This window comes from Alosa pseudoharengus, unplaced genomic scaffold (assembly GCF_046254945.1).
Source record: "Alosa pseudoharengus isolate Yale_2024_CS ecotype anadromous, Long Island Sound unplaced genomic scaffold, YU_APseudo_1.1 YU_APseudo_1.1_scf_22, whole genome shotgun sequence".
NCBI classification, from domain to species: Eukaryota; Metazoa; Chordata; class Actinopteri; order Clupeiformes; family Clupeidae; genus Alosa; species Alosa pseudoharengus.
In genome coordinates this window covers 21,902,013-21,928,551 of record NW_027468680.1, presented here as the reverse complement: position 1 = coordinate 21,928,551, position 26,539 = coordinate 21,902,013, and the positions used below count along the sequence as shown (strand labels likewise).

Sequence of the window (26,539 nt, the reverse complement as noted above, 5' to 3'; positions counted from 1 at the left end):
GTCTGTCCTCTTTTCTCCTCATCTCCCTCCCCCACATCAACTCCTCCGCTCTGGCTCTCTGTTTTTCCCCACTATCTGTCTGAAGGACGCCCCTGACCGGCATCAGCGACTTCACAGCCACCAAGAACAAGATCATTCAGCTTTGCCTGGAGCTCACTACCACAGTGCAACAGGTCAGTCATCCTTTACCATGCTATATATCAACCCTGTCAGTAAAACATCCACATTTCCTCCAGTGCCTGGCCTGTCCTGAGGCTGCTCTTGACAGATTGCGAGATCCCTTCAGAGTTTGCACAGCCTGGACATGATGTAGAGCTTGAGGTGAGCCGTGTTAACATATGGCAACACGAGTGTCAGGTTTTTTTTTTGTTTTTGCGATCTCTGTTTCTCGCTAATGAGGGGAACCCCTTGGTGTAGCAGTCGCAGACAGCAAGTTTACAGTTTCATTAAAAAACCTCAGGCCTTTAAAAGTTGGCCGCCAGCGTTCCTTCGCCTCATCCTCCCTCTCACAGCCATGTGGATCCAGTTTCACCCCTGCAAGATGTTCACCATGGGAGGCTCGCGTCTCTGTGCTTTCATTACCACCATCGTTCAAAAGAAATGGTGGCGGTCCAGTTTTCAGTGGCAGGTCTATGAATAATAGCATGATAAAGCCTAAATGATGCGTTAAGTCTGTATATTTGAAATATACATTCATTCAACATGAAGTTCATTGGAAACAGGACAGTACTGATAATGACTTGTATTAGATTGTTTAACTTTTACATTTATTTTGTTGGAGCTTCATTTTTTAATCAGAGGGAAAGGAACTTCAGTCTGCGAATTCTTGTTGAATGCCCACTGAGATTGAGAAGAAGCCTTAGCCTGGCTGGGAATGGATTGTGCGCATTAAGCAGTGGGCAGCTCGAGCGGGGTAGTGGGAATGTTTTACTGTTAGTGGGAGAAGGTCAGGGTGTTAATTCCCTGCAGTGGCCTTTTCTTTGAAGTGAAATGTTTCTGTGCAACCCCAGCCTTGAGACCTGTGGTTTCTCTCTAGACCTCTATAACCTTAAGCCTTGTAGGAAGTTATGGTGCTTCCTCAAGGTCTGACACACGGACCTCTCACCCCTTACTGTTCGGTGGCCCCATTCAGATGTTCACTTTCAGGAGGGTGAATTGTTTACCATAAATCTGAGAGATTTTTAAAAGAAATATTATTGTATTTGAAATACAAAATATTTTACTAATATTTGTATACGTAATATAAGACCATATTTTGGTATGCATTGTAAGGAAAAGGATGAACAGGTAGTTTGTGTGTTTTAAGTTGGACATCACAAACCACATCTATGACAAAGAGTACTCGGACCATTGGCTTTCCAATGTTAAGTCCAGGGCTGAGCTGTGCTAAACCATTGCCTGCTGTGATTCTGTTCTCCAGCCAGGGTATTTGTGGTGGTGCCGACCTCGTGAGCCTTCATGGATACTTAATGAAGAATAAGCTCCTAGCATGACCAATCAATGCGCTGCACTGTCACAAATTAAAAGTGTTCTGACACAATAGCAGCAATAGACATTCTCTCACTTGACCCAAAGGCTGGGAGATTATTTAGCTATATATAGGGATTTCAGAGGAGGGCTTGAGATATTGCTGAAGGCAAATCACATGCAGTTATTGTACAGAGCATGTAATAGGGGGGATTCGATTTGTGATGGCCAGGCTTTGTAGCCTCAGCTTACTAGCCCCCCAAGCTGAACAACAACACTGGCTCAGTTGGTTTGCCAACAGAGCACTCTCTCTTTCTCTCTCTCTCTCTCTCTTTCTCTCTCTCTGTCTCTCTCTCTCTCTCTCTGCCACTTCATCACTTGGCAGGACAATTTGTCTGTAGTTTCGAATCAAAGATGGCAGTCGGCAGCATCATTTGATCTCTATCAGCTGGTGCGTGTTGACGTGAACACCTAGGGGAGGGTTCTGCTTCTCAGTGCCTCCTTCCCGCTTTAGATTTGACGGAGATTGACTCATTATGATCATGAGCTTGAGATAACAGCAGTGTGCCACACGAGGGGGGTTTCGTCGGCACAGAAAGTCTCACTGTACAAATGCCAAGATGCTTTAAAATGTTGTTTTGAAGACGTCGTGAAAACTGAGAGACCCACTAAAAGGCCAAACCCGGGGAGAGGGGGTGAGGGGGAGATTTAATTAAGAGGATGTTTTGATGTGGAACAGACCAGCAGTGTTTGCTTTGTTTTGTCTCGGGATTACACAGTGCTCTCAAGTTAAATCATTGAGGAACACACTTATTCACCATGTAATTTTCTAAATATAGAATGATTTGTTGTCTGATGTGATGGAATGCACAGCGCATTTCCTCCAAAACCGACATTTCTTTCCACCTACTTTTGGAAAATCATTTTGGAAAACTTTCGTATTGGATCCAGAAATAAGTAAGAATACATGTTTTTCTACTTTGATCTTTGTGTCCACAGACAAAAACATAAGTGATATGAAGCAATTAAATATTCTCCAATCCACATTTGAAAAGCACACAAACCAGTTGAACAAAGTCTGAGCAATGCTGGAGGAATTTGACAACAATATCAAAAACAGCTTATTCTGATTTGTGGTTCACTTGGTTAGTGCATTCATTTTTAAAACCCGATCTGGATCTCTCTAATCTCAATCCATGCATTGGAAAAGGGGAGTTGGTCAGGAGCAGGTTACAGGCAGGTTACAGACCCACAAAGCGCCCCCTGCTGTGTCCAGCCCTCATACAATAGATTCACATGGCCTATAACAGACATGCCTTTGTGGCCCCGCACTCTCTTCGGCGCAGAACATAAACAAATTAACATTCTTTTCATGTTTACATTGAATACCACTGAGGGACCGTAACTGAAAGTTTAGCCCGAGTTTTTAAACACCATTAGGACATCTCTGTTTGTGTTTCGACTGCCTTCACGCCGAGGTTTTCATAGTTTCTCTGAGAGCTGAATTTATTTTCCGAACTAATGAACTCAAGCCGCCTATCAAGATCTCATTCCATCCAGTTCACGCTTCAGCTAAAGAGCTGAAAGCCTCAGATGCAACTGTGGCCACAACACACTTGAACTTGAGAGGCCGTCCATTCACAGGCCGTGATGGGGATTGTGTTACTGTGTGTGAACCATGCTCTGTGGACATGGGGGCGACGTTCGCTCCCACACAGTCACGGCTGACCGTGGGGGGACAGGTGCCTTCCTCGCATTCCCAGCATTGTTGATGTGCTGTAAGCCGTCTGTTCTCGACACATGCAAACGCACACTCACGCACACGAAGGCACCCACGCATACAGTGAGTGCACACACATCTGACACTTGCACACAGACTTTAACCACAGTGCTTTAACTTGCAAACACGTACCCACTCAGAAATGCACATGCTCATGTAAATTCAACATTTACTGTAATGCATGCGCACACACACACACACACACACAGACACACACACACAAATGCTTGCACACAAAATGGACACATGCGTTCAATATGTATATGCAGACACACAAAGATGACCCCCTCTCCCTCCCTCCCTCAGCTGTGTTCTTGCAGCTGTGAATGATCAGTCCCACCTGTAGCCATTGGTCAGAGGGGGGTCACTCTCTCTGCCCTCACTCCGGGCTCACACAGCAGCTACCCCTCGATAGACACTTAATATCCACCCACAGCTGTCGCCCCAAGCAACGCACAATTCCCACACAGCCAAGCACATGTGAAAATCACAGTCTCCCTCCGTCTGAAGACCCCCTTGTTTTCCAGTTATCCAGTTTGACTTTAAAAAAGGCAGCAGTGCCCACAGACATGCAAACTCCTATTCATTTTCTTTTAATACATAGGGCTGCAATGACTCCTGCCTAGGCCTCCTGCTTTTAGATCCCAGCTCCTGCGTGCCAAGCCTGTTTGCTAGCCTACCCCTGTAGTTTAGCACAACCCCACATGGTATGATGCAATTATCTTGTCTTCAAACTGACATAGAGATGTAATTCAAATCTGCTAACGGTTGATTTTCCGGCACCTCCTCGTCCCACAGGCAGCTCTATATCCGCATGTTTACTTACATCATATCCCTTGTATATCACATCTGACCTTGCCATTTTGTTTATGTGTGCTTATTTCGATTTGTTTTTTTTTAGCTCTGTTTGGTGTCAACTTTTAAACTGGAACTGTACTGGAACTGAAACTTACAATGCTGTCTCTCATCTGCTTTTGCAGGACTGCACTGTCTTTGACATGGAAGAGAAGATTCTAGAAGTCGTAAGTATTGTCCAATACCTCTCTGTTTATGCTGTGGGTGTGTGTGCTGATGCTGAGTGAAGTGAGTGTTGTAATGAATATTTCTGACAGAGCCCTCGGGGAGGGTTCTTCACTCTGCACTTATAGGCCAGATGTTTTCTGCCCTTTATTCCCATGGGGGGAGAACTCGGGATATCCAGTCCACTGTATATGCCTTGAGCGGTTCTCCCTTACGCTTTTGGCACACGTCCAAGGCAATAGAGGAAGCGGTGAGGAGGTGTTAGAACATTTCAGAAGGGAAATTGGTAATCCATTTACAGGGAGGTGAAGTGACAGGGCTCTCAGCACCACCCCTCCCCCACGTGGTAGAAAGGCTTCAGACGGGGGCCACTGGTAAAGCGCAAGGGCTGATTTGCCTTTTCCCATCCATCAGTGCTTCCTGTTGGGTGACACTCTCCAGAACCCACACTCCCCCTATCTCTCTCTCACACACACACACACACACACACACACACACACACACACACACACACACAGACCATGACAGTGGACCTCCTCTTTTCCCAGACACCCCAGTGAACTCCATAGCAACCCCGCGCATGGCGGGACAGGCTCCACCACCCCTGCACCTTTCCTTTGCTGTGTGTTTAGTCCGAGCTGTAGAAGTAATGGCAGGGAAGGTCCAGCTTTCTGCTGCCCAGAGCTGAGAAATGGTGTTTTCATTGTGGTCAGTCTTGTTTGCATATCCCCCCTCCCTCTTGTGAGCTGTTAGTATATTTGTGCAGTCAGCAGAAAATTCAATTGAGGATGAATTGGTTTACTATAACTGCGCTTCAGTTATAGTGTGTGTGCGTGTGCGTGTGCCTGTGCCTGTGCGTGTGCGTGTGTTTTTCTGTGTGTGTTTGTTTGTTTGTTTGTTGTAGACCTTGACTTTAGTGGCTTGCGTTTGTGTAAATTGAATGACGTTGCTTTAACATCTCTGCAAGCGTGCAAGTTGGTGTCTGGGCTTGTGTGCGTCAGTCCCTCTTTGTGTCTTGTGTGCTCACATTTGTTTTGGGTGCTTGCTATGAGCTAGGGTTGAGAAGAAAAGCCTCTTTCTTGGGCTCACATCACCCGACTGCCTCCCCTAATGATGACAAAGTGGTGTGATTGGCCCTAATGATGAGGGGTTAGGGGGACTTTCCCGCCAGTATTTGCTGCCCTTTATAGCACCCTATATTTATGGCACGTTAATGATCTTCATTCTTTTCTCCGAGGGGTCCACACAGTCCCAGCCTCTGTTTGGGATCATGGTCAAGGACACTGCTAATGATATGTGTGTGTTGTGTATGTGTGACCATAACAGTTCAAATGAACTCAGTCACACATGCAATTGCAAATGTAAACAAGTTTGGTTCAAGGTGGCTAAAAACCCTGGGGCGTATGAATCTACAGTTGGACAATGAATAGTTGCTTGTAGTGTGTCTGTTCTACTTGGTCTACCAGCAACTGGGTGGTTAAAAGGTTTTTCCTCCTCTGTCATCTGCAGTCCAAGGTGTTGAACACCATCTGTGACCAGACTGTGAGAACGACCTCTGACCCCCTAATGAGCCAGTCAGCTTGCCTCGAAGAAGTCCAGCTGAACAACATCAAACCTGGAGAGGGCCTGGTGAGACATTAAGCTATGAAATTATAATGTTTATTATTATTGTCTGCATTCATGATGTCATCAATCAATCTAAGGCACAATCTAGAAGATTCACAATCCATTCATCTGAAAAGCAATTAATTAGGTTTGCTGTATCACATTAAGCACAGTTCTCCCAAACTGATATGCGTGCTTCCGTTGGAGGCAGAAGCGTAATATTAATAACCGTCTTCTATCATAGCCATTGCGTTGCCCCCTCACTCCCGGCGTCACTGTGTGTGAAGTCTGGTGTTTCCTCTCCTTTTTGAGTCTTATTTACAGTGCAGGGCTGTCAGGCTGATACTCACTCACTCACTCCCCGTCTCTCCTCTCCCCCAGGGCATGTACATCAAGTCCACCTACGATGGTCTTCACGTCATCACCGGCACCACGGAGCATGTGAGTAAGACAGGCGTATACAGACGGGGGCTCCGATCGCCCACCCGGTGTCTGTCTCCGTACGCCATGGATAAATTTAACCAGAGCCGCCCCAGTGGCTTTGCCGTCACGAGTCGAGGCACCATATTGAATGATCTGAGCAACATCGATCGCGCCGTAGTCTGATGAGGCCAGAAGACCGCCTCCTGACACACTCACTCATACACACACAAATACACTCGCAAACACCTTCCCACACAGCCACCCACACGCCCATCCGCTTTGTGTGAGCCACCCCAGCCAGAAATAGCTACCGCAACACACACACACACACACTCCACAAATTGTTGAAATTCACTTTTCATACTCAAACGAGTAAATTGGCAGAGATAAAGCATTGGATAAAATGTTGTGGAAATTTATTTATTTGGCAACCAATGTCTCTGATCAACAGAACAAAACTGGATGTATGGTATACTGGAAAATGAGTGAGAATTGAGGAAGTTCATATGATCTTTGAAGCCAGTATAGATGATTTGCAATCTGTTTTTGTATACGTCGGGAGATAACGACTGCTCTATAGGGTGGAAAAATACCACTGAATTCAGTTGGCGCCTGATTTGCATGTTAACAAATATCCTTTTGCTTGAAAATACATGCCATGGAAATTCATGCAGTTTTACTAGAGCTGGGTTGTAGATTACACTTGCTTCAGCACTTTATTTTTAATTGACTTTTATTGATTATAATTTTAATTGACTTTTATTGATTATAATTTTCTGATGGTGAAGCGATCAGTTGCCCCAAAGATGCTAAAAAGCATTTGATATAGTCAACTGCTTTTCCCTCTCTTTTTATCTTTAATATTTCCTTGACTACCCCCCCCCCCCCCCACCCCCAACGCAGTTCAATCTGCATGGCAACACAAATGTTGTCCGTAAACAGTCTCCAGCTCCTGCCAAGAGCTCTGGGGGAGAGGAAAGACAGGGGGCTAATGGTGGGTTACGTCTAGCCATCCCTCCATCTGTGGCCTGCCTCCCTGCCTGCTGCCTGTTCATTCTGTGGGAAATGTGTTAGCTAGCACACCAGCCCCCGCGGCGCACCCTCCCTCGCTGGAGGTGGGGAGGGAGGGCATCGTGATGAACCTTTAGCAGACTCCAACGCTAAACGCCACTTAGGTGTGAGCGACGCCATAAGCAATGCAGGTCCTGTGTTCCAGCACGCCAAACAGATTTCCATGTCTCCACTCAAGAATGTGTGTCCAGTTTATGATTAATCACACCTAATTAATCACACTGACATTTTACGTCTGTTCAAGAAGCTAAACATCTCAGTCTTTTATCATTTTAATCTCAGGTTTGTTCTTTATGGTTTGTGTTGGACTTGGTATGGCCTGCTTCACGTCAGCCTCACAGATAAGAGTAGGGAGAATGCTAACAAAGTCTAAATCCTGTGTCTTAAACAGCCTCGATGAGGCTTTCCCTGCTTATGTTCAGGTATTTCTTGCTGTAGCTTGGCAGAGAGTGGTTTAGGGACTAACCTCTTTCTCCCTCTCTCTCTCTTCACTGTCCCTCTCCTCTGGAAACTGCTATCCTCTCATTCCAGTCTCCTGCTGACATGACACGAAAGATCCATGCAGGTGACGAGGTGATCCAAGTCAACCATCAGACAGTGGTAAGGAATTCCATCTATTTCATTTTTGCTCTCGATTCTTGAAAATATCTTGATGATATTTTAATCTTGTATAGACTTCTAATCTTGCAAAGTGTTACAGTATATACTCTGGCTTCAGATGTACATTGTATTGGATAACGTTTCAAGGTTTATAGGCCTTCTTCTGATTCCTATTATTTAATTTCACCAATCATGCTTTACCTCTGCTGTTCAGGTTGGCTGGCAGCTGAAAAACCTGGTGGCCAAGCTCAGGGAGGATCCCAAAGGTGTTGCGCTGATGCTGAAGAAGAGACCCACAGGCACCTCTGGGTTCACCCCTGCCCCCCTCAAAAACATGCGCTGGAAGCCTGCGGTGCCTCAAGTACAGGTCAGCTTCAGCACTGGGCCTATCTCTTTCAAATCTCTTCGCTAATTGATTGACAAAATAACCAGGGATGCTCATGTCTGTTGGTTACAGAATGGAGAATTGCCATTCCAACTACTAGATGGTTATTGGCAACAAGAGCTTTACTTTTTGAAAATGACATTATTCTCTAATGGCAGGCCTGGTTCTTGTCTTATTAGCTCATGGCACTAGTTGGGAACAATGCTGCTATTCTCCACAACAATACCAGTGTTTTCCACAGAATGATGATTCCACTATGATGTCACTCAGCTGTGGCCTGTGGCGAACACTAGATCTGTAATGACCAACACAACAGTGTCTTTCCCACTGGAGAACAACCATTGTTGTCCTCAGAGGTTATGCTGTTTAGCTGAAAACTGAGGTGAATTTCTACTGTTCTTGGCATTGCTAGCAGGTATTAAATGAAATTACTTACTATTTTCAATCTCTTTGAATAGCTTAGACTAACCCTCTCAAAAGAAGGTCAGACAACACTCACACCTTTTGTTAAAGAACATAATCAAGGCTCCCAAATTCCTGTATTCAGACATTTATGTAATGCTAATCCCGATCAGAAGCCGTGTTCATCGGGGGAAATTAGGCTGTCAGAGCCGTTCTGTCCCAACTCTCCTTCTTTTGAACGGGATCCTCGACAAACAAAAGGCCCTTGTAATCAAGCTCGCCCGGCTGGCTAGCAGCCATGCATCGCCTCTCAGGTGCCTGTGTATGCTCTGGGAAGACCGAATCTGATCAAGCCATCTCAGTCTTTTCCCTCAAACAAAAAGGCCTCTTATTACAAAGGGGGCCAATCCAGGCTTGTCTGCCTAATTGTTTGAACACGGTGTCTGGAAATCACGGTGGCAAATCTCTGAGGTGAACTAGCTGTCAAGCAGAGGTAGATCACCCACGATGAATCAGAGATGTGTCAAGGGTCAGCCTGTGGCACTGGGGAGGTGCCAGGTGATTGAATGATCTGTGACATGAAAACATGAGTTATTGCACGGTATCGAGAAAACATATCGAGTATCGAGTAAGAGTTTGGCTTAGTAGGTGTGTAATTGATTTCTGGTTGCTGAACTTTAGTCAGTACTACATGTTACATAGGAAACAAGCTGGGAGACATAAAAGAAAAACAAAATCTTTTGATGTATCACAGTTAATGTCTTTAATATTTAGTGATTGAAGAAAATCAAATCACAAAATAACATTGCAACATTGTTCCAAACTAAGCATGTCTTTAGTCTACCACACTGACGCCATTGTGCCTAGAGAGAATGGAGATTCCTTTAATGTCAATGTCAATTTATTTATGTAGCACTTTTATAAACAAAGGCAGTTAACCAAAGTCTATGGAGTAACTTATCAGCACATTCAATCCTATGGGGGTCTGAAGATTGTCATCTACCTATGGCATGTGCACAACATGGCCATAATCAGGCTTAGGAGATGCCAGAAGCGAGAGGGATGTTGGCTGAATGTTTATGTTCCCTTTCACAGAACACCCACTCCCCGACCAAAGCCCAGTCTCCCAGCAACACGGCAGAGTTGTGCTCCAGGAAAGAGAAGCCTGCCATTCTGGACCTGTACATCCCTCCACCTCCATCAGTCCCCTACACCCCACGGTGAGCAAAACGACCTGCTCTAGCTCTGGTCATTCCTGGGGGTTTAAACCCTATCTTATCTAATGCGTCTGCTCCCTCTAGCCTGTCTCTGTGGTGCCCTCCACCCTGCCCCCCATCTCCATCCCCCCCCCATCCTAGACAGTAAAAGCCTCAGCACATTCTGTTCTGCCGTGCAGCCCTGTGAGCACCAGCAGAGGTTATGCAACGTTCGTGCCGAGTTTTGACTGAGCGAAAGCCTCCATCTCTCTGGTTTACTCACTCACTTCCTCTCACCCAGCGTCTGACTCACTGGGCTCCTGTCTCTTATTTAAGACTCAGTAGACTCAGTGATTTTGAAATGTGAATTCCAACATTTGATTTAATCATCTATCACAGCTGATTTGATAATGATTTGATAATGATTAGACTTTTTTGCATTTTTCATATTTCATTTAGGACTTTAGTCTGCATAAAGTCTTTATAAGTTATCTTTTATATATCTAATATATACAAATATATCTTATTTACAGTTGATTCCATTACTGCAAAGCCTGCTTCTAGGCTCAACCGTCATCCTATATACCATTCATAAACATTGATATGACACTTTTTTTTTACCAGATCTACTTCATAGGTGTCCCGTTATTCAGAATTAATAGCCACCCCACCAGCCAATCAGGAAAGAGTATTTCTTCTCTCTGGATGATGCATCCTCCTAAGGCAGGCATAGCAACAGAAAGATGCCCCCCCCCCCCCTGCAGAACAGAGCAGGCAGGCATTGATGACAACATGACATTGGTTAAGTCAGATACAGCATAAAACGAGGAGTTGGGGTGGAGGTGGGTTTAAAAGTCACCTGTAGGGGAAGCGGCATGAACAGGTAGGGCAAAGCAGCTTAAATAAGGTGCTCCAAACAGATGTAGCCAATAGGCATAGCTGGGGATGAGCTGAGGCCAGGCGTAAACTTGACTCGGTGGCCAGCCCAAACTAGCGCTACGCTCAATTTAGTGCCTTCACACTGTCTCACTAGATGACATTGTTTATGTCTGTGCCCTTCAGTGACATGAGGAACAGCACCTATGCTGCCATTCACAAGATCGGGAAGGGCTCTGAATCACCTAACTCGTTCCTCGACCTGGAGAACCGACGGCGCTTCACCATCGCCGACTACGACAAACTGAACGTCTACCCAGTGGAGGCCAACGTCATCCAGCCACGAATGAGAGAGCGCACCACCTCACGCAGTAAGGCCAAAAGCCAAAAAGTCACCACCTATTGCAGATAGCTTTAGCTTCAGCAGTGAATTGTTGGAAGGGAATGAATGCATCCCCAAATAAAAATCTCTCACCCATGTGTAGACATAGCATAAACATAGGCAAGGACATAAAAATATTACTGTATCAGAAGTGTTCAGAGTATTAAGACCTAAATATTCAGAGATTTGTCTTGTTGTGGTTGCAGACTTGTAAGCAAGCCTAATTATTAAGATAGACAGTGGATATTTGTGAGTGAGCTCTGAGATTAAGTGTGTGGTGTCGCTGCAGACTGATTTATGCAGACAGTGAAGACTCCCTGTTTTGAGCTTTTCATTTGGTTAATGTGGAGTTGGAAGGAATATGAAAGCCACATGGACTGTGATGCCTGGCGACTACAAGTAAACAGAATTTTAAATACATGTATATTGTCTGACTGACATTGACACTGACACTGAGCATTAAAATTAATGTCCCGATACTTTAACTGTGCTGCCAGTCTGCCAATTAATGAATTGCCAGCCTTTTTAACTTGACAAGTCAAACTCTGTGACACCCTGAAGACTTTCTCATAAATGTCAAAGCAGTATCATACTGATGATCATTTTTGAATCCGCTCATAATTTCAATGAGTATCAACTTTTTCTGGGAAATGTGTATTTAACCGTGAATCATAATCTCTCTTACAGGTAAACCGCGGCCTCTCTCCATGCCCGTAGACACCTGCCTCAGTGTGAATGACGGCTACACTAAGCCGTGGGCACAAGGCAAGAAAGGTACTTTGTGTGTCTGTCTGCACTTGGCACAAACAGTAGCTTCAATAGACAACAACTGAGTTAGCCACTTCACAAAATCACAAACTGACCAGTCATTCAGACCCATGTCGCTCCTGATGCACTTCACAGATGTGTCGTTTCAAACCAGTTTTGGTGTTTTAGTGTGGAAGGGACCAGAAGACAAGTACACCTCTACCCCTTTTAGAAGGGCCTTGGAAAGGATTGTAGGTTAACGTTCATCATTCTGTTTTCCACAGGCGAAGAGCTCCTGTACAGATACCTGAGTAATGAGCGAATCCCCACCATCGCTGAGGAGAGCCCTGCCGGCGGGATGATGCACAGGTCCAACGGGGACCGAACACCGGTCCGCAGCCTCGACCACATCCGCAGTGGCCGTTACCTCGTCAACGTGGACCTTCACAACAGCGCTACGATCCCTTACCAGGAGGACTTCTCCAAAAAGGCCCCCATGTCGTCCACCCCGAAACGACCTCCCACAGAGCCTTCGCTACTGGTCAGTTGGATCACACGGCTTAAGCTATTGACTCACTGACATTCGCTTCCTTGTCCCCAGGCTACTTTGTCTGTCCTTTAGTGCCTTCGTCCAGCTGTTTATGCTGTTGTCTTTCTATCTTTTCTCTGTGTTTTTCTCACTCTTTTACCCTCGCTAATGCCCCCATACCCCAGCCTGCTAACTTGCTAACTCCAATGCCTTTCTGGAACATTTCAAAGTGAAATGTGAAAATGCATCAAGTTGGGATGTTTCACCAGCACAAACTAAAAAGAAAACTTCATAGAGTTGCTATGGTTGTGGAACGGATTGCTTTTGCGGTTTTCAGGTCAGTCTTGGTTAATTATTTGTTCTTTGAGCTGTATTTTGTAACTACTAAGTCATTTCAGAATGAAACCTCTTAGAAACCTTCCGTTACTTTTTGTTTTGGATTTTCACTTGCCAAAGTTTTTTTTTTTTTTTCCAGTTTGCGTGCACCTTCATTTACCTCAGTAAAGCAGTGTAAACAAAAAAAGAGGAGTGAAAATGCTTATGCATATATTTAAATCAAATTACTTTTCTAATGTGTTGTGGACATTATAAGTGTTATGTTCAAAACATGCATCTGCTTATTTAAGCATCCACACAAGCTATGCATTCAGAAAAGTGGCTGGTCTCCATTGCCCACCCATGTTGGGCACAAGGAGCTCTTATACATATAGGTCACAATGTGACAGAATTATCGGCTCTGGTTTTGAGTGTTCGCACTGTGTAGGTTATGCTCCTGTGTTTTCAAATGATGTGCTTGGATATATTATTTCCTTAATGACAGCTGAAAAACATGTAGACATATCATCAGGTGTTACTTAGAGAAAACTTACTGAAGTTCCCCTCAAAGACAACCTATCCCAATGCTGCAGAATTTTTCAATGTCAAGGGTTACAGAATAGAAATTGTTTAACAGTATTAAATGCTATAAATGCTATGTCAAAAACTGTAACAATCCATTGTACTTTAACTGCATTTTTTTGTAATTTGTCAATAGTTTATTAAAGGTGCAGATCATTATAATACTGTTTTGTATTGTCTTTTTTCATTTCAGTGTAACAAATAAACCTTGTGGCATTGTTATCATGATACAGACATAATTACTTTTAAAAAGAGGTACTGGAATGCAATCAATGTGCTCAGACTGTCATTTGTTTAGGATATGCTTGAATAAACATTTTAAGGAAGTATACTAACCTGGGGTTAATGAACCCTGAATCCTCAAAGAGGGTTTATCAGGAACAGGATTTCCGATGTGCTAAGACGCCCTCAAATGTGTTTACACACTTTCATTCACATAAGAAGCCTATTAGCAATTCAGCGCCTGATGGACAATGAAGTCCTGGATCAAATTCACATGAACACCTAGTGTATATGTTATTTACATATATTTCTAAAATATAGCAACTTAATTTGAAGACATTTCTAAAGACTCTTGTTTTCTTAAAGGGCTTTGGCAAGTTGATAATCAGTCTTAAAAAAATAAATAAAAAAAAACGCTAAATAGAGCAAACAAATGTCAAAATCTGCCTTTGGTGTATGCAACACAATTCAACAAATCAGATGCATGGTCACATTGTATTTCCACACTGAGATGACTTTTTTTTTTAACAAAAACACACAAGGCACCCCTCAGCTTTCCCCCTCCCAATTCTTCTTCTTTCTCGCCTATAGCCTCCTGGCACTCTTTTCCTCTATCATGCCCTGACTTGCATGCCTGCGGGGCTGTCTCACCTGCATGTTCAAATTACTTGACGAATTAACAGAGTGTGTTTAACCTGCTTTGCTTGGCCTTTCAATACTAACAAAAGCCAGACACATGGATATGTGTTCCATTGAATGATGGAAGCTTTTCATTTTCCTTGGAGATTTACCCGTTTCAGGTGCTGAGCCTCAAAGCTCATGTATGGCACTGTTCTCTCTCCAGCTCTAGTTTGGTCATGAATAGTTGTATTGACTTGCCTTTGTATTGTGTTGTGTTGTTGTCAGTGCATGCTATATTGTTGCCTGGTCGACTGCATGGGATTGGAGAACATTGTGTGCATGATTGTAAACGGATGGCACACATACCAACACTAGAACACAGAGTACCAGAACAGTCAGAGTGTGAAGAAACTTCTTCTCATTGGCTCTAGTGTAACTTCTCACACATCAATGCTGATCAGCCTTTCAATGCCAGTCCCCTCAGTCCATTATTAAGAGAAGTCTTTTTTTCCCTCAAGCCTTAGTTTATAGTTGACCAGTTGTATATTTACAATTAATTCATGATTAGACTTTTCTACAAAGCTTGTGTAGGGCTCACAGTGCTCAGCCATAAGCAGTTCTCAGATCAGTTCAAGATGAACAGTGGACTATTTAAATGGTAGTGGGCGAATTGTAGCACTGTCATACTGGGGGGTACCTTTAAGTGCTCTCCAAACACAGGATCATATCTCTGAAGCCTTCTCAAGTACACTCATCCACCCCACACAGATCAGAAGGTCAACACGACAGACTTAGGGAATGTTAACATGTGTTCATGTTCTGCTCTAGGTGTCGGACTGGAATTCCAGCCGGGGCTTCATCGACAGGTGGGTATTCCGCCAGTGGCACACTACACTACACTAAAACATCGCCTCTCACTTTCCACTATGGCTGTCCCTCATCTCCAGACAGGGAAGTTTTGACAAGTCGTGAGGAATTTGGTCTCTCCTAATTGACGGTGTCACATGCCAGCAATGCAGTGGCTTTTCTGCAGCAGGAATGCGGGGAAGAAGATGGGTAGTCTCTCTCATTCACATTAACTCGCCACAGGCAGCCAGGGACTGACAAAAGCATGGTGTCCTTTGGGGCCCAGACAAGACGACACGACAGGCATTTGCAGACAGAATTCTAATGAAGCTCACTTCACAGGCATAGTGCGCACAGTATGCTCGTTTTGATCCGTGGTGTTGGGTTGCAGAGAAAGGCAAGCACAATGAAACAACCGGGGGAAAAATTATCTTGGCAGGTCACAGATCTCAGAGAGTGCCACACAAATCAGGGGCCAGCGCCCCTCTGTGAAATGCGCCTTGCTCTGCCAAGCATCGTTTGTGTGTGTGTGTGTGTGTGTATGGGTCACTTCAGCTTACTGATTAAACCTGACCGAGAGGTAAGAGGAGAGAGGAGGAGACGTGTGCAGCCGAGGTCTGAGCCTGTGGCCTTTTCACACGGCCCGAGGGTGTGTGACTCCCCTCATTAGGGGTGTGATTGATGAGTAATCCACCCCTCTTCTTTGGCTGCTATTTAAAGGCCTCCACTCCACTCGTCAGTCACACTCCTAATGAGAGCGGCAGATAAGGCTTCTTCTGACCATTAAATGGCTAAGCACAGAGATGTTGTCCACACACAGCATCATTTAATGCCTTACTCCCTTATGCGAGGAGTTGTAAGCTAAGAAGGTATTTGAAACAATGCTAGAATCCCTCATCCACTTTGTAAATCTTTCATGTTCACCGCAAATACTGGCCGATATACCCCCGAAGCACACTGTTTAATTCAGTAGTCAATTAAGCCAAAATACCTCGGCCATTAAAATTCATCAGCTTCAATTAACATTAATCATATTTTGTTATATTAACACAAGTTAATTGGCACATTGTCATATTTTACACAGGAAGGCATGTGTCTGTTAATATATTGGTGAAACAACTTGGATCAACTTCATTTGCACTAGATCAAAGAAAAACAAAGCCTTATAAGATTAGTAACTGCAGTGAAATCTCTGTACATCGCACTTAGTTGGTCCATAATTGATATTCCGATAGTTGGAATTCCTTAGATTTAATGGTTTTTCAAAGCTGTAGTTGTTTTGTGGCGTTTTCCTATAGAACATGCACTGATCAGACAGTAGCCAGTATGGAGTTCGGAGGGATAAAATATAGAATTGACAAACAGGAAGATGAGGAAAACCAAAGCCATTTTTTATTTCCCCCAAATTGCAGGGTGCCTCTATAGTTTTCTATCAGAGCCCACGTCTGTATTTTAAGATCAAGTCATACATGCACTTTAACTTTAACTGCATCTGGGTGTTTGCTTAATTTGTCATGACTCTGTGAGAAAGATAATGCCCTTGCAGGAGGCACACTCACTATTAGTTGGACTAAAACGGCATATTGCGGCCAACTGTATTGGTACTTGGATGAACATATTGACTGCCTTGGGGGAATTCCCTCTATATGTATGCCATGTAGTCATTTGTGCAGGTTTTTGTGGCCACACATAGTCAGGGACTGAGCGATAAATACCTCTGTGGTTCGTGTGGATGTATATTTAAGTGGCCTTCGAACTGTATGCTTGAGTGTAAACACAACTATGTAATCAGACATGAACACTAACTGTTATCACAACTCACTTATCACCTTTGTTTTGAAACCTCACTGAACGTATACAGGGTCTAATGTTCCTTGTTTTATCTTCCCCGCTCATCTCTCTCATTTTCTGTCTCTTTCACAGATACAACCATCGCTCGTGGTCCTTCTCACAAGCAGTAAGAGCTCCTGCATGACACAATCTTGTAACAAAAACAAAATGGCATATGAATGATCAGGGGTGCGTTTCCCAAAACCATAGTTGCTAACATGTTAGCAACTTAGTTGGTTGGCAATGGGGAAATTGCATTGCAACCAACAAAGTTCAGAAAGATCAGTAAGTGATGTCTGCACACGCAGTAATGGAGATAAGAGGAGTAGTTTTTATAAACATAAAATAAACACAAAATAAGGAATGTTTAGCAGCAGAGCTGACCTTACTCACACTGACCACAGTGTATGATTATGTAGGGAGTAGGCTGGAAAACCTCTTAGCTCACACAGGAACTCCGCTGGCCTTGACCTTTGGGCCTTTGTCAACAGTGCTGTAAACAAAGGGGCCCCTGAGGGAGTCCTTTTATTTAGTAGATAACCCTGCCCCAAAACATGAAGAAACAACACATACACACACACACACACACACACACACACACACACACACACATACACATATACACGCTTACACTGTGTACTACAACCATGCAAACATAATAAGCAACCATATCAGTCTTCTTCCTTTCAGACCCAAAATGTTGCTTTAATTTTGGTGAAACATGTATTGCATCTTAAGGGTGAAGAATGTTATTTGTGTTGTGGGCTAATGGCTGCCTTAAAAGCATTATAGTTATGATAATTTATCACTGCAGTCCATTCTGTATTTATCAATCAACAATCTACATTCTTCCATTCCAAACACTGTAGGCTAAATGCTAGTGATGCTAATGCATAGAGCATACATGCACAGTGCATTAGAATGTTGTTGTTTACTTGCTGAATATACTGGCTACATCCATAGTGTATGCACTGGTACAAGAACTGGTAAGAACCCAATTCTTGCCCACAGCGTCAGCTCAGTCTGGTCTTCAAAGAGGAGCTGCTCTATGCCACATGCAGGCATCAGGTTACCTGACCTACAACTGAACGTTCACTATCTGAGTCTCGGTGGATCGTATTCCCGCACCAACCCACCCCCTGCAGGAGACGACAACTTTGCCTATTAATGCCTTGCAGAGGCACTGAGTTGAATTTGAACCTTGAAATGGGGCATTGAGAGTTAGATATACTTGCAGTTGCAGGGCCTCGGAGGTCCCGCACTCTAATACAAAACATGCTACTGCATCGTTCTGTCAGACCTGACTGTAAGAATGAAAAGCTTTTAAGATGGCCTCATGACTACGGAGTATCTGTTTATTTTGCTCAGCTGTTTTTTAAAGGCGCCGCACAGCATAGACTAGATTGAGTTGGTAATCTTGATTTTCCTGTAGATTTCTTGGTTAGAAAGCAGGAAAGAACCCCACTGTGAGATCTTAACAAATCACTAAATATGTCATTCAGAGTAAACTGATAGCAAAACAATTCCTGTCTTACGCATGGAAGTACTGCCAACAGAACAATTGTAAATGACGCTTGAGAGATTACCTGTGCCATTCTTGCCTATTTTCTCAGTGTGGTGCAGAACAGTAGAACTTGATACCACCACCAGGCCAAGCTTTTGGCAAATACTCTTCTGAAAGAATGGCCACTCTGTGCTCCAGATATCCCAGGGGGTCGGACCCATGGGGATATCTAGTTTACTGGTGTGACAGTTCCCAGCATGGAGGCCTATTAGAGATGTGCCACCGTGGTATGGCCAATCCATGCTTCCCTGAAGCAGGCACTGAAATTGTGTTGGACAAAAGCATTTACAGGACACTGCATCCTATAGCTGATCTGACAGTGACAGATATTATTTAATGATTCAATTATTTAATGATTCAAGAATTCAGGAACCCAAAGTTATAGGCCTAGATAGCGAAGATCAAAACATTTCTCTTGGCCACTGGATTGACATTAGGAGACACTTAACACATCTCTTAACAGAGTGGGAAATATGACAGGCTAAATCAGCATAAGGAGAGGGGGTAACTATCTCTGAGGGATTGCAGCTACCCTTGGCAAACACAACATGTTTTTTGTGTAAAGACACAACTGCTAAGATCGATGTCATATTGTAAATACCAGCACATGGGGCTGTCTTCACTTCAGAAGACTAAAGTGAAGACTATTTCCACTTTCTTCTACTTATGTTTTTGCCAGACACTGCTGCCAGCAGATGTTCACTGTGCAATGCACTTTATCTGACTCAGGCTGCCCAGTTATAGTCTACACTGAATGGTAAGCCTGCTTCTGATACGACGGCGACATCTTCTGGTCACTAGATAGGCCTACTCCTGCCTATAATGTCAGTCGATTGAATACTGCTGGTTCATTGAAGACTACAATACAAACGTTGAGAGAAAAAACAAACGAGAAAAAAAAACAGATAGCATGGATTAAATACATGTATGGCTTAGGCTAAATGTAGTTTCACTGCATGGAAGATAGGCTAGTGAGTAGATTTGTCAAGAATGCTGTCTCTATGGACGTTTGCAGTCGTTATATGTTATTGCAATGTGGTTCAGCCTGAGGCTACTCTAATGAATTCAGCCGCTGACACTTGCGCAGAGGTTCCTCTTTCTCACAGATGGTTACTGTGGACTTTACCAAAATAGGATACAGACTACTGGTGGCTGTTCACGCCATCTGCATCAGTCAACAAAATTATGTTTATTATGCTGAAGTCTTTTGACATTATTATTACTAGCCAACCCTGACATGACAACAAAGGCTGGAGTGATGAGACCCCTCTCGTGTGTGTCAGCTACCAAAAGTAGGCTACCGTCCGGAAACTGACTGAACTCTGTTGTGCAATAATGACAAGTTTCCTCAAAGTTTCGGACGAGCAATGTTCATTGACTCTAATTACCGACTCTGGGCAGTCTTAATGGAGCTCAAGCTCTAAAGGAGCAGGTTTTGGATCGTCGAAGCAGGTGCGTGATTCATTTTATAGGCTAGTCATACAGACAAATGTGTTGCGGCTGCGGCTTTATGTGGAAAGAGCGTTGGTTGGAGAGAGGAAATGTTTTCTAGGCTACTGTCTGAACTGGTAGGCTATTAGGCTAGTATTTTCGTCTACCGTTTTATTAACTAGCTCTTTGTTATGTTGGTGTCATAAATCCTAATTTCGCTTCGATGGAGAACCTCGAGTAGGCTAAACCCTATCTGTAACTTTATGTTCCTCGTTTTCCTTTTTTTTTAATCTGGAAGAGTGTTTAGCATAGAATAATTCAATGAAATTACTACAAAATAAATGTAGGTCTACACTGTGGTGTTCCTGGCTGTATGAGATGACATATGTTTATTGAGGAAAATTACCATCAAAGTAAAATATAACTTTTCTAAGCTACCTTTCACAACTACCATGGTTTATTGATTCTCCTGTAAAGAGGAACTAACACTAAACGACAGTATTGAGTAACCCCTTGATTTTGACAGGCTTGGAATTACTGTGATATGATGAGTCTTGTTTTCTTTTTTTTAGTGGCTGGCTGGCAGTTTTTATTTGTTGCATAGTTTTCTGCAACTAGGTACTGTGCCAGTTGAAAGGACTCCACTGCAATATCACAGTTTTGCAGTGTCTTTTTCCCCCCTCTTCTTATGAGGCTAAGGCAGAGATGGAAATGATTCAAGTTTACTGTCATAGATGCCCTCATCAGTTGCACTGAAACTCTATTCGGTCTGTTCGTGTGATGCATGTGAAACGTTAGTCATCTGTGGTGTTCAGTGGGCACATCAATACTGTGCAGCCCACTGTGTGGAAATGCCGTCTAATGGTCTGTTACATTACTTCCCCTTATAGTGGTAACAATGTAACCAAGTGACAATTTGTACAAAGTCTATCTGTCTATCATATGGTTGTGATCAGGTTTAGCCTTTAATGACCTTCTGCTTTTTACTTGCAGGCCTCTTTTCCACTTTCTGTTGCACCTCCTATGGCTGCTGATGAGTACAATCCTGTAAGTACCAGAGGAACATTTGTAAATGCATGTCCATTTATATCACTAATATAGCTTATTCAAGGTTTTTAAAGTCTTTTACAGCTGTTTTTTTTTTTTTAAAAGACTACTTTCTCATGAACATTTATGTAACTGTGTTGGGGAAGGTTTGTGTGTGTTCAAATGTTTTTTTTTTTTTTTACTTTTAGTGTTAATGTGGGTATGAAGTTTAAAATGGTAGGAGTGGGTTTATGTTTCTCTAGGACCATCAGGCATTGAATGAGCTCTGACTGTGCACTCTCCTTCTGTTTGAACAGGTATCTCTCAGACCCAAATCCAAGAAAAAGACTCGTGGAAGTAGGTGTCAGACTTTTGCAATTTGCACATTGTGATGCCCTATTGTGGTTTCATTGGTGTGATGTGTCAGCTTATTATCAAACGCACTCTGTGTGTGTGTGTGTGTGTGTGTGTGTGTGTGTGTGTGTGTGTGTGACCATAGGCAATGTCACCATGAGCAGAAGGCGAGTGTCTGTGAAAGAGCTGGGTCCGGCGGATCACCAGGGCTGGCTCTACAGGAAGAAGGAGGGAAAAGGCTTCCTGGGAATAAAGTGGAAGAAGTATTGGTTTGTCCTGAAGAAAACCTCGTTGTACTGGTACACTAGTGAGACGGTGAGTCACGGCGGTCAGTGAGTCACATACATCACGTCGTTCTGCTCTTCCTGTCACTGTTGCTGAATTGTCATATGGGAAGGTCACTGTGACTTAACCCTTTTCTGTTACTGTTCTTGGAATGGAAGCTTACTCATGTGTCTATCAATCAGTCCTTTTGACATGAATACCTTATTCATAGTTGTGTTTCTCCATTTGTAGAAATGTTCCAGAAATGAATATGTTGTCATTGTAAAATTCATTTTAGAGTGAAGTTAATTGATGATTTAAGGTTTTGTTGATCATTTTTAAACTTTTCTTTGTGGTTTTATTTTCAGGCGGAAAAGGCAGAAGGATACATAAACTTGAAAGACTTCATGATTGATAGGGCAGTAGAGTGCAAGAAAAAATAGTAAGTAATTTGCATTTCCTGTTATATGACTTGTGGTCAGAGACCGCATGGCATTTTGAGTTTCCATTCTACCTTGAGTGTTTAAAATGGTCCTCATCCTGCTCATGCACCAGCCAAGCTGGTGCCTAATTGTCTATTGTGGAAGTGAAACGAATGGGGTTTGTTTTCTAAAGACACTGGTGAAACCTGACCTACTCTCAGTCATATGTGTATTGTTAAATGGGACATCTGCGGTTTCTCTTGAAAGGACAATGCAATGTCACACAGTTTCAGTGGTAACCTTTTTTTTTTTTTTTATCATTTTTCAGTCAGTGGTAACGTGTTTGACAATATTGGCATTTAACAGTTTGGCAGATACTATGAAAGAGAGGAAAGCATATCATATCCGTATCCAGCATATCCACACTAACCTGGCTTTCATACCTACATACCTTAACCTCCCTTCTTCTTACAGTGCCATCAAAGCCTGCCATCCACAAGTCATGATGTTCTACTTTGCAGCTGAGAGTCTGGAGGACATGAACAGGTAAAGGTGCAAAGGTCAAGAGACAAGTAGGAACAGAGAAAATGACCAGGACTGAAAGACAGAGACTAAAATAGTCTCCATTAAAAGACTGCAAGACTCAACTTAGTTTCACTTCAAGACTTTCAGGCCATACTCATGATTAGTTTACTGCTTAACTTAAATGGTTTGCTCAGCAGATTTGTTTCCCAACATATGCGTAATGTACAAAAATCTGTGCTGCAGCACAATGACGCCTCTAAATGTCCTTAGAAATTAACGTTATGAATGTGAAATTGACAGTTTATGTTTTATGTGGTGCTTTCAGGTGGCTAAATAAGCTTGGGCTAGCTTCCATTCAGTATGAGTATGAGCCCTCAGAGCCTACACAACCAGCTGGTAAGTCTATGGGCCCTAATTTCAATGAAGTGCTAAGTCTTACACTTAAGTGAAGGTCATTTAATAACTAGGCTAATTTAACACCATAGGCAAGGAGTTATTAATGCTTGAGAGTGCGTTTTTACTTTGTTTTCATAGTCTTTTTTCAGACTCACACCCTAAGACACAAATTTTATTTTTGGAGTTGAGTGTGCCTGTTCTTGTACACTAGGGCAAAACCATAACATTAATTTTTCCTCATTCACTGTGTGTGTGTATGTGTTTGTTTTGTCATAACTAGAGTGCTATAGTGAAGCAAGTGATCATGAGGAGACAGAGTCCCCAGAGGCACCCCCGCCCCCATACACAGAACAGGTGATACAGGAGTCCTTGCACATTGATGGTCAGCATGACAGTGAGCCACAGGTCAGTGAAACCTGTGTAGCTCTGTTTTAGACTATTCGCCCTGTAAATGAAGCTTTACATTTATCCAACCAGCTACTTCTGCTGAGAAATTGTGCTGTTTTCTGTAATGTTGGCACATATTTCTAGTCAGATTTCTAACTGACATGCTCCCTCTGTCTACAGGGCACTCTTCCACCTCCCTACTCCTCACCTCCTCCCAGTGAAGCCACTGGAACTCTGTCGTCACCTGTCAGCACTATGACTTCACACAGCTCGGCCTCTTCGCTGGCCAAGCATCGCCAGTCCTGGCTAGACCTGGTCTCCCAGTCTGCTCCACCTGCCCGAGATACGGTGGTCTGTTCTGTGCAGGTTCATGCACAGAGTCCCCCTCTGAAGGAACTTTCTATGCCCTGTGAAGACCCTGCTTCCTCTGACGACTACACGGCCTGTGCGGACAATACGGAGGCCCTTATGAGACCTGAGCAACTGTCAGAACCAGCTGAATCCAGCCAGACGAGTGAGTGTGTTGGTAGAGTAACATCTCAGGTGAACAAGTGTCACACTTGGTACTTGTGCAAACCTGGAAAAGTATGGAATTTTGAATGATGTCTTCTAGACCTGAAAATGTAAGGAAATGTGGGTGAAAGGTTTGAAAGGAAAAAGAAGGCAGAAATGTAGCTCATAGTAATACTTACATAAAAAGTCAAGAAAATGGCAACAAAAAATACACACACATAACTGACATCTTAAAGAACAAAATGTAGGAAAAGTGGGAAAATGGGAAATCAAAATGGGAAAAGTCTGACACACTAACATTGACAAAACACAAAGTGCCATTTTTCTTCTCACTTTTCCACATTGTCCTTTTCTTTCCACTTTTATTCACAGATGGTCTAGAAGATGTAGCTGATGAGATGGAAAGACTCTACATAGACCTGAAACGGGCTAGCCTCTCCCCAACTGGTGAACGCAAGCCATCAACTAAGCGGGAATTCAGAGCGTCATTCATAAAACGATGCAAAAACCATGCAGTCAATGAAAAGTTACATGTTGTCAGAACTTTAAATAGTACTTTGAAGGTTTGTATAAGCATACAGTTTTCACATTTTTAATAGTACTACAATAAGCATACAATAAGCATTTAAATATATTGTTGTTATTGAATGCTAGAAATCTTGCCATTTCTATTAATACAACCCTCCTCCCCATTTGCTCTCTTTGATTTAGGCTAAAGAGGCAGATCTGCTTACACTGGACCAGGTGCTCTCTGACCCATCTCTATCTGCTAGCAAATTTCGTGAATGGAAGGAGTCCAACACAGTGCTCCTGCAGGAGATCTGTATGCGTCACAACTTGCAGGAGGAAATCCCAGAACCTCCAGTTGCAGAAACAGGAGCAGAAGCAGCAGCAGCAACAGCAGAAGAAGTAACCATTGCTGGGACTTATGCAGAGACCAGCATATAGACAACTTAGTCCTTACAACCAAATGGACTTGGACTTGGTCAGAGATATTCATAACCACATCAGTGCTACTTAAACTAAATTTAAGGACCTTGACAAATACAGGCTCTTAACTGTGGTCTATTTGTAATTATTCTAGAATGTCGATGTTTTGCTGTGATACGTGCCATCTACATCACCAATGCCTTAATGCCTAAATGTAACTAATGAATGCCATGAACATTTTGTATGCCCACTGCCATTTTATGTCTACATTTTTGTACTGTGTGCAGTAGGCTTTAAATGATGCAATGGATATTTCAACAATGTACTGCTCTAAATTATACACAGCCTACACGATAGATGGCATAACCTAAATGATTTTATTTAGCTAAACCTTGTGTAGGTTGTATCACTGTAAGTATGTGTATATTTTTGTTATGATGTATGTACAGGTATTCATTGATGCTTTGTTGAAATGTACATATTTCAAGATAGTAGAGTGCTTAATAAAATTAGTCCACTTTTTTAGTGTAGATAATGAATAGCCTACTTGATTTGTGACACAGCATGCAACTTTGTCATTCAGTCCGTCCTAGCTTTTGTGCCACAAGGTGTCGCCATTAGACCAAAGGTTAAAAAGAAAGAAAACATGTATTACCTATGTTTAACACTTGGAGCCGCTGGTCTTTGTGTTGAATATCAATGCTTGTCCGCCATATTGCCAAGCTCCTCCATCTCACCCAACGATTCCAGAGCATGCATGCGGCCTCCGAGCCGGTGTAGCTCGGGAACATTTTGATATTAATACTGTGTTGTGACCCTGAAAACCGGCATCATGGAGGCTGTTAAAGCATTTAACGGCGAGGTTTGTCTTTTTTCCTACAATTATGAAACCTATATTCTCATAATTACTTCTCTCGGCGTAGAAACTTAGCTTACGTTCGACCAGATGTCCATCTCCGACCTGTGAAGCGTGTAGCAATAGCGACTTGCCACTGTAGAGGGTGGTCAATGAACCCCTATAGGCCTCATATGTTGTGTGAATGAAAGCATTGCTCGATTCTAGTATCAGAATGAGTTATGCGAGTACTCTACTTACACAAAGTCAATTGTTTGCAATCCGATCAGCCAACCTCTTAATTCAGGAAATTGGCTATAACTAACTTAAATTTGTATTTGGTAGGCTAGCTCGCTGTAGATTGTTAGCTACGAACAACGCATTTAGCGTTAGCCTTTAGCATTCGTAAGTCATAATAACGTTTGCCAGCTAGCTAGTTTCCCATCTCTGGAAGATGTGCTTGGTTTCTTCATTGATTCAGAAAAGTTGTGCAAAATAATAGATGTTACATAATAGGCCTTAAATGCAACCATCTACAGTACTGCCTGTGTAGTCAGGGTAGCACTATGTTAGTGGAAAATAGCTTCTCAGTCTGTCACCCTTGCATTGTTGAGCTGACAAATGTCAGGGACGCTTTTGCGCATTCACAGTCTTACATATTTTCGTAAATCAAGATTATAGACTTACAATTAATGGGACAATAGTCACGCCCACAATTAAACGTGCTCTGATAGATAAAAAAAATATTACTAAACTCAAGGGAAAGTTTAACTCCAAGTTAGCTTGACGGCATTTAGCGTTAGCTAACGTTAGATGTCTCACCGCGTATTAGCTTGGCTTCTACAGGGCAAAGATTGCAAGCTCAGGAGTTATTGGCGCGTTAGCTAGTCTAAAATTACTCTAGTCTAAAAAACAATCCATTACTTATCCGATAAATAATTTTCTCGGTGCAAAAACGAGACCCTCTGAAACAGCTATATTACTTGATGTTAG

The 26,539-nt window shown here is 43.0% G+C and overlaps 2 protein-coding genes across 6 annotated transcripts in view; both read left to right on the top strand.

Annotated features, from left to right (window-relative positions):
* Window positions 1–25,250, top strand: part of LOC143138898 (connector enhancer of kinase suppressor of ras 3-like) — a 46,409-nt gene extending 21,159 nt beyond the window's left edge. Inside the window, exons 4-25 of one of the 4 annotated variants that reach the window (XM_076299348.1) lie at window positions 86–173; window positions 4,228–4,269; window positions 5,777–5,896; window positions 6,254–6,313; window positions 7,898–7,966; window positions 8,181–8,333; window positions 9,849–9,973; window positions 11,012–11,196; window positions 11,895–11,981; window positions 12,239–12,495; window positions 15,052–15,089; window positions 16,993–17,026; window positions 20,888–20,941; window positions 21,238–21,277; window positions 21,420–21,589; window positions 21,907–21,980; window positions 22,435–22,506; window positions 22,811–22,881; window positions 23,162–23,235; window positions 23,449–23,782; window positions 24,154–24,344; window positions 24,493–25,250. In XM_076299348.1, coding sequence (XP_076155463.1) covers window positions 86–173; window positions 4,228–4,269; window positions 5,777–5,896; window positions 6,254–6,313; window positions 7,898–7,966; window positions 8,181–8,333; window positions 9,849–9,973; window positions 11,012–11,196; window positions 11,895–11,981; window positions 12,239–12,495; window positions 15,052–15,089; window positions 16,993–17,026; window positions 20,888–20,941; window positions 21,238–21,277; window positions 21,420–21,589; window positions 21,907–21,980; window positions 22,435–22,506; window positions 22,811–22,881; window positions 23,162–23,235; window positions 23,449–23,782; window positions 24,154–24,344; window positions 24,493–24,729 — 2,575 coding nt within the window. In that variant the 3' untranslated portion in view covers window positions 24,730–25,250. Of the gene's footprint in view, window positions 1–85; window positions 174–4,227; window positions 4,270–5,776; window positions 5,897–6,253; window positions 6,314–7,897; window positions 7,967–8,180; window positions 8,334–9,848; window positions 9,974–11,011; window positions 11,197–11,894; window positions 11,982–12,238; window positions 13,526–15,051; window positions 15,090–16,992; window positions 17,027–19,498; window positions 19,916–20,887; window positions 20,942–21,237; window positions 21,278–21,419; window positions 21,590–21,906; window positions 21,981–22,434; window positions 22,507–22,810; window positions 22,882–23,161; window positions 23,287–23,448; window positions 23,783–24,153; window positions 24,345–24,492 lie in introns of those variants that run through there. The other 3 variants (XM_076299347.1, XM_076299350.1, XM_076299349.1) reach the window with 3 other exon arrangements.
* A 199-nt stretch (window positions 25,251–25,449) lies between these two features.
* scaf8 (SR-related CTD-associated factor 8) overlaps window positions 25,450–26,539 on the top strand; it is a 33,463-nt gene continuing 32,373 nt past the window's right edge. Inside the window, exon 1 of one of the 2 annotated variants that reach the window (XM_076299337.1) lies at window positions 25,450–25,573. In XM_076299337.1, coding sequence (XP_076155452.1) covers window positions 25,544–25,573 — 30 coding nt within the window. In that variant the 5' untranslated portion in view covers window positions 25,450–25,543. The remainder of the gene's footprint in view (window positions 25,574–26,539) is intronic. The other variant, XM_076299338.1, reaches the window with a different exon arrangement.